This window comes from Centruroides vittatus, unplaced genomic scaffold (genome assembly GCF_030686945.1).
Source record: "Centruroides vittatus isolate TY-2023 unplaced genomic scaffold, ASM3068694v2 contig_7, whole genome shotgun sequence".
NCBI classification, from domain to species: Eukaryota; Metazoa; Arthropoda; class Arachnida; order Scorpiones; family Buthidae; genus Centruroides; species Centruroides vittatus.
Genome location: NW_027122442.1, coordinates 3,922,110 through 3,930,336, shown reverse-complemented (window position 1 = coordinate 3,930,336; position 8,227 = coordinate 3,922,110). Strand labels below are relative to the sequence as shown.

General features: G+C 30.8%; 1 protein-coding gene and 1 long non-coding RNA gene across 2 annotated transcripts in view; one reads left to right on the top strand and one right to left on the bottom strand.

Moving 5' to 3' along the window:
* Positions 1–2,042: 2,042 nt before the first annotated feature.
* The window catches only part of LOC136980509 (uncharacterized), an 8,869-nt gene continuing 2,684 nt past the window's right edge, over positions 2,043–8,227 (top strand). Inside the window, exon 1 of the long non-coding RNA XR_010881566.1 lies at positions 2,043–2,131. This is a non-coding gene — a long non-coding RNA (uncharacterized lncRNA). The remainder of the gene's footprint in view (positions 2,132–8,227) is intronic.
* Positions 3,179–8,227, bottom strand: part of LOC136980504 (thrombospondin type-1 domain-containing protein 7A-like) — a 5,512-nt gene continuing 463 nt past the window's right edge. Inside the window, exons 3-7 of the mRNA XM_067276644.1 lie at positions 7,885–7,977; positions 7,729–7,809; positions 7,372–7,602; positions 3,783–3,873; positions 3,179–3,603 (exon numbers count right to left, since the gene is read on the bottom strand). Coding sequence (XP_067132745.1) covers positions 3,498–3,603; positions 3,783–3,873; positions 7,372–7,602; positions 7,729–7,809; positions 7,885–7,977 — 602 coding nt within the window. The 3' untranslated portion in view covers positions 3,179–3,497. The remainder of the gene's footprint in view (positions 3,604–3,782; positions 3,874–7,371; positions 7,603–7,728; positions 7,810–7,884; positions 7,978–8,227) is intronic.

The window sequence follows — 8,227 nt, the reverse complement described above, 5'->3', positions numbered from 1 at the left end:
AAATTTTTTATATTATACAAGTCATTTTTTTCATAACAAAACAATATTTTTTTCATTATAAAAACTATTTAATCGCTGGATATTGACTCTTCTTCGCCGCATAACTCTTTTATGGATAAGGGAGAAGGCAATTTTGTCGGCTCTTCTAAAAATAAATATATTTATTAAAGTTCCGAGATGATAGAATATAGTGAGAGGCATATTGATCCGAGTATTTTCTCGATAACAATATACAAATTAATCATTTTATTGATTGGTTACGCATATTGTTCCATTTACCAGTTACGTTATAAAAAGGGAAGCGAAAGCAATTAACAATTCATCAAACTTCCTTAAGGTAAATATATATTAAAAATTGGAAAATTTTAGCATATAAACGTGTGAAAAACATCACAAATTACCTCTTAAATATGCTAAAATACGAAAGATTTAACCAAAATATTCGTCAACGTGTATAAAATTTGTTCGATTCGCTTGACCTGGATTTAGGACATGTTGACGTTTGTTTAAATGTAATAATTTAACGTTTTTGTTTGTAGAAAAAAAAAATCGGCACCGACGTTTACTCTTATAGAAAATGAGAATCCATTACGAAAGGTGGTCTTTTCATACATTAAAAAAACATAATTAATTACAATAAAAATGAAGCTACAGTTTTAAAAATTAACATAACGAGTGAATAATTCATTCGCGTAAGAGAAAGTTAATTACTTATCGGTATCTGTAATGCAGTTAAGAGTCATCCTACGAGATCAACAAAGATTAGATGCAGTAGTTGTTTCGATATTAATTACGCGTAGAGCTACTCGCGAAGAAGAAACAAGAGAGTAGTCGACTACGAATTTATTAAAGGAAACGATGATAAGTTTATCTCATCGCTTTTAAATTTTATAATTAAGTATTAGATGTTTGAAGAGTGTAAGATTTCCTTCTTTACAAAATAAAATTTCCTAGTTAATACGTAGGCGGCTTGTCCTAACGTCTCACTCAATCCGGAAGGTAACGATATCTTTGGCCATTCCTAAACAGAAAAGACAATTTAAATTATTAAAATATATATATATATGAAAGTTATTTAAATGTAAATGATAAAGACAAATCTCATTTTTTTGTATATGTATTTAGAGATTTTTAAAATAAAGTAGAAGTGAACATCGGGCATTAGATAGGCGATGATTTATAGAGAATTTATCGAATGTCGATACCTGTATCGTGTATCCAAATGGGATGAACGAAAATGCATTTTCTATCAAATATATTTTATACAGTGTAATAATACGAAAAGATAATTTCGACTGAATTGCGTTTGAAATAAAATTCGATTATTTAAGGCAATGATAAAGGATAAAATAATGATTCGTAGATCCTTTACCATTTTAAGAATTACTAGTTTAATATTACGATTTTCTAAGAAAATAAATATTTTGTATAAAAATATATTATAAAATAAACTATCTATTCGTACGTAAATTATTACAAATTTATATTTTAGAAAACATTACTAAGATATAGTTGTGTTCATTCGATTAAATGGCACGTTTAAATACGTCTTTTTTTTAAAAAAATTAATTAATACTTAAAGTTAAAATGCGATGCAAATATTATTTTAAAATACTATTTTCTCGGATATAAACATAATTAAATTATTACTCGGATTGAAAATCTCGTTATTTCATGATAAATGAAGGTTAACAACATCTTCCATGTTAAAACTCGTTCGACTCATTTAATTCGAAACGATTTTCTTATTTTCTCTTTATAAAATGATAAATGACGTTCTTGTTGTATAAACGTTGCATTTTTTTAAATAAAAATACGAGTTCTTTTCATCATATTTTACAGTTTTTCGCGGTTGATTAAGTTAAAGTTCGAACAGATATCATTCCGCAAAGAAGGAAGTGCGCCATTTTTTCTCTTTCTTTAACGGATAAAAGCTTAATTTATCAAATAAGCGTTAATTAGGGGCATGAGAGGAATCAACAGTCGTTACGTTACCCGTCGTGCAACGGGAATTTTGGCCTGATGCCACTTGGCACGCCACTCGAGCATGAATTCTGCTATTATATTCTTTGAAATATGGATAACGTCGATTCTACTTCCACACCAGACATAAATTTCGTCTATCAACCCGGTAAGTAACGACAGTCTTGAATTAATTTATCTTTTGTAATACTTTAATTTCTACTTATTTAAAATTTTTTTTTGTTTTATTAAAGTTACGGGCCTCAAAATTTATATTTAATTGTTGTTATCTTATACAAGTTAACGCCTTGTCGTCGGAAGTAGTAGATTATAATTATAGTTTTAAACAAAACGGAAACTTTAAATTGTTTTCAAGAATTTTATTCGCGTTTATTGTTGTAAGTATATTAAAATTAGCTTTATGTAATTGCATTCTTTTTGTAATTAAATAAGATACGAATCAACGAGATGCGAAAATTGCATATTTTTGATATTACGCTTATCTTATTTGTTGTTCGACGAAGGGAGGATGATTTAATTGTTTACTTAAATGTCGGAATGTTCGAGATGTTTGCTTGAAATGTTGTTATTTTAAACCGATCCGTAAAGAATAAAAATGAAGTTTTCTCGGTGTTAGAGACGATATCAAACGAGAAAGAAGGTTAATGATGTTTTCCAACTTGGCACGAATTAATGGAGGAAGAGGATGCGAGAGACATTTTTTCCGAATCTTGGAAAGGAATCTCTCGGTATCGACTTGTTGATTTATCGACTTCTCTCCTTTATCTGTTTATCTAGCTCTTAGATATAGATCGATAAGTTACGCTTTTTTTTTTTTGCCTTTATCAGTTTCGATATTCACTCGTGCTGCGTGACTTCTACATCCGCCATAGATACGCACTCGCGTAATTAAATCCCGATATTATGTAATTAAATTCCGTCCGGTTTAAGTTTAATCAATTGTTCCGAAATAAATTTTAATATATATAATGACTCGTAAAAAGCATTTGTTATATAATCTTTATACTTACAGAAGAGGTTACATTTTGGATGTTTGCAATTATCTTTGTTGGTTTATCATTTGTTATATACGTCATATTCATTATCTACTTCATGTGGTAAGTAATTTGTAAGATAGACGATCTAATTTTATATAACTTTTAAAACGTCGTTTAATTTACAGCACTCGGAAAGATTAGAGATAAGAATGTTTTCACAGAGTGTAAGAAATGTGTCCAACACAAATAATGCCGTATCAAATTAAGGTTAACATCTAACAGTTTTCAAGTATCGCATGGAAAGTCTACCTCGTTACGATTTAAAATATAAATTTACGATACGATATCCAGATTCTTACAGCTTCACTCGTAGCGAAAATAATTAGAGTTTAGGAAGGATTAGTCTATTTACAAAGGGAGTTATGCGAAGAGCCAAAAGGCACATTCCATCAGCCGTTCGACTGCAAAAGTGATAAATGAATTTCGAGTCGTCTTCCGACGGATTATATCGATAAACATTCTTGTTTCTAGACATTTTCATGCCACGGTGTTGGCCTCCGAGAAATCGGAACAACACCTATCTGCGTAAGTCTTCATTCGAAGGATGCGATCTTCTCGATCCCTCAGGAACGAATGTTGCTTACTAGAAAAGAAAAGAAAAAAAAACGAAGACGTTAATTGATTACCGCGTAAAATTCTACTGATTTCAATTGAAACAGGAAATTACTCACAAGGCTATGTTCTATCTGGCATGCTAACCAAGGAAAAACATGATCACATCGAACACTCATGAACACGAAAAGCTTTTAAAACGATACTTACCACATGAGGTACACAGTTACTGCTACGAAAATGACGAAACCACATCCGATGCAGATCATGGCGTACATCCACAGGCTGATTTCGTTATCATCTTTAAAGAAATTTAAATAAATATATATAATATCCGTTTTACAATACGAGAGATAAAATAGATATTTGAACAAACGTTGGAATTTAATTAAGTTTCGGAGTAAATGAGTGTATGGCGATGAATTGTTTAAAGTAAATGGTCTAGAAAGTTAACTACGTTTAATTAATATTATAGCAATCGTGTAATTAAAGAGTTATTACGCGAATAACGTGCATTATACACAATTCTATATAATAGATACGAGTATCGCTTCCGTCTAATTTAAACAGGTTACAACATAAACTTCTAGGGAATAAGTTATTCTACATTTCTGTAACTGTACACGTTTGCCAGATAAAGCAACGAAACGTCTATTAAGAAAACGCTTCGTCTACAGTAAAGATATCGTAAAAACCGGTAATAAAATTGGCCACGATTGAAAATTTCAAGTTACGACACTCGAGGGATCTTCGAGTTTTTCCCGACGTTAATGAAGAACTTCCGTTTTTTTAATGCTATTACCTACTTCTGACGGTAAAAATGCTTTTTGTACATTCGGGGTTAATATACGCACGTAATAAAGTAACAGTTTTATCCGTTTGCTTAAGCTAAAGTTTCGAGCTGTAAAAGTTACAGGCGTGAGAGTTACGCTCCGATTAAGAGTAGTAAACGCCCAAATGATACTCTGTTGGATGTGCCCGAACGTCATTAATGAGATGGGACAATCGGGATTCCCGAAATTCCGGAAAATCCTCGAAACGATCGAAGAGTTTCGATTCTCTCGTTTCGAATATTCCACATTTTCGTGAAGTGACAGATGGATTCGATTCTTCGCCAATCGATTCAGCTCAAATATTCACTTTTTGAAAATTTTCGCTTGTATATTTTTTTACATAGAGCCAAAATTCGGAATACATTTACTAGAAGTGGGCTTACATCACTCTTCTCGAATTCGAATATTCGAACACCTCGAATTTAACGATTTCTAGGTATAATAAATGAGTTTTATTTTATTAATTTATTAATATATTAAAATAAATAAAACAAAGTAAATTATCTTATAAAGTTCACTAAGTATTCTAGGTGTTAAAATATTCGAATCCGAGAAAAGTCATATCCTCCTATCTGTAGTATTTACCATAGTGTCATATATATTTTTGCTACATAATATATCGATTCCTATTCTCATCACGATTCCTTAGTCGCGAGTTTGTCTGAATGGATCTACATACGGCTTAATTTTTTGCTAGACTACTCGGTACTACTTGAATTTTAGAATTGTTAACCAAACTATGGCAAAATACGAGCACTTCTCCTATTCAGTGGATTGATTTCTACTGATTTGCGAAGAGGATACGAACCCGACTTCCAATAAATCGTTCGTAGATCGAGTCTCTGAAATTGTATTTTTCTGAGTTTCGAATATTTTTTCCTGTTTAAAGTTCGTTTCTCTCTTTACAACATAAAACAGTTTGTTTTCTTTCTATTTTTGAACTATTTTCTTCATTAGTTTGTTAGTTTTGTAATAAATTTAAAAATAATTTTGATTTCGGTTAATGTTACAGGTATACAAAATGGCGGCTCGTCTCTGATTCCAGCAAGGAGATAGTGGGACACACGTTGTAACCTAACCTAACCTAACCTATTTTAATAAATTAACATAATTATTAGCAACCAAATTATTAGAATAGGTTAGGTTAGAACGTGCGTCCCACTGTTTCCTTGCTGGAATCAGAGACGAGCCGCCATTTTGTATACCTAGGGTAACATTAACCTTGAAGACTTTCGGAGTTCGATTTTTATTTACGCTGAATTTTTAACAAATAATTTTCCTATCAAACTTACATTGATGTTTAATTTACACGCTCTTTGGCCTCTATCATGAATTCTTCATAAATTTAATATTTATTGAAGACTATTTGATAAGTGAAGAGACGTTGTTACTTACTCAACTTTTATACTAAGTCGTCGTTCGACCAGTTGTAGAAAAAGTGAACTTTCCAACAGATATCGGCATAATTGTACAAATTATGTCGATATTCGCAGGAAATGCCAATACCAGGAAAGTGTTGATGACCGTCGAGACATTTTCGAAAATAAACGTGGAAAAAAATCATATAATATAAATTATTATAATTGAATTAATGGTTCTAAGAAGGACGACAAACTTTAATTATAAACTATCTGTATACAATAATTTAAGCATTAATTAAGAGTATGGAAAACAACTAAGTAAAATTAGTAACGTGTTTGAATCTTATTGATTTTAAATATGTATGATCCGATTATATGAAGGAGTTCAAAGAAATATTTATATTAAATGTTCGTTATATTAAAAGTGTGTAACGAATTTTAATGAAACTTTCACTTCGTATCGAGAATACATCAATAAAAAGTGAGGGAATTTTTATTATTTGTTTCTGTCGATGTGTTTCTGTATAAAATTACGTCAAAATTGGAAAAGAAAATTATTGATTTTCCGAGAAAGTAGTATCGAATTAATTTTAAAAACTTTGTTTTTCTTAACCAAAATTATATTCAATTTGTCTTCTTCAACGGATTTATGCAAGGAGAATTAACTTATCTGAGAACTAATTAAAATTTACTTTGATCTTGTTATGTAATATAACTGCTAATTATAATAATTAGCCTATATAACCGAATATCTGTAGCGATAGTGATACAGGTCTATTGTTTTATAGATGTTAATTTATCCTCCTGTTTATCATTCTTCCAGCAGAAATGTTTAATTCTATACCATAAAGTGTTAGGTAAACGTGAATATTTTCTTAATAAATTCGATAAAATATTTAAGTAAATTCTCCGTGGTCTCTTCTTGTCAATAATTCAAATGAAACATTTTGTTTAAAACGCGATCCGATTACAAAAACAGAAGTTTCGGATATTTTCCTTAATTAATTCAAGAGTTCTTTACATCTTCCTACGTCGACCACTTCTCAATCCTCGTATTACTTAACGAGAAAAAATTCGGAACATTTGTGTATATTTGAATATTTTAAGCATTTCTAAATTTATACCACACCATCGATTAAATATTATATTATAGTTTAACAAATATATTAAATGATTATATAAAAGAACATTTCCTTCTGAAAGTCTCTATTTTAGGAAGGAGACAAAATGTTTCAGAACAAAATCATCCGCAATAAATTTTAATGCGGGTTTGAAAAAAATCCTCGTATCTATATCAAAATTTAGAAGGGTTTTTCGGGTAAAAAGCTTTGACCGAGTCGTTTTTTATAGTCGTCGAATACAGATACGGTGCCATATTTCCCAAAGGATATATTTTTGTTTAGTTTTGAAAATGTCTCTTCGATAACCCCTACAAACAACATCTTCAGGGAAGAAAGAAAAACTTCTCCTTCCTATTCCAAACAAGTTGAGTTTATATACACACAAAGTATATAAATTTTTATTTAAGAAAGAATAAACTTATTTATTTATAGCTGGAATTTTCTTTGGGTTTGATATAGTGTTGCTTAGGAATAAAAGATTTACCTGGAAAATATTTAAGAGTAATCTCCGGATGCGTCGTGGTGTCGACTGTCCAGGGATTAACTTCGGTGACGTTTGAGACGCATTTGGATAATTTTGGGTGCTCCTTGTCGCTTTCGTCGTAAACAGGTAAGGAGTTGGATACGCAGATGCATTCTCCGGAAGTGTGATCGCATTCGGAATTGTTAATGCTGCACCGGGGATGACAAGGGAGAAGCTTGTCGTTGCAACCACCTGGCACGTTAAAATTTAAACGTGAATGAGTTTTCTACTTCGTAATGTTATCGATTAAAGTGTTTGAGGAAGTTTTTATTCTGTAAAATTATTCGATCCTTAAAATATAAAAGAAAAACCATTCACCGTATACGAGAACTCCGTCTGATCTCATGCACTGAACCACTCCGTTCTTTAATTCCCAGTTGTAAGTGAGACAAGGACCGTCTTCGAAAATAAACAAGGAGATTAAAAATAAACATTTATTATTTCTTTATTTTATATTTATTGATGAAAGTCTACCCCAGCAAGGTCTCTTCTCTACATTTTCTTCTGAACACTTCTCCGAATTGGAAGCTTTTGTTAGGAGCACTCGAGATCTCGTTTGATATCCAACTAGAAAACAAAAAATATATTTATACACAGTACATATATATATATATATATACGTAGTAAGTAGTCGACTAACACTTAGTCGCCGTTTCATCTATTTAAATTAATACAAAAGACGAATCTTGTTCGGAATAAATAAACCTTAAAATTAATTAAATTTTCGTGCTTCATTATGCGATCGTGTTGATATTTCCTCAATTATTAATTTACATTCGATACTTAGTTTATATTAATAGATTTAAATTAGAATAAT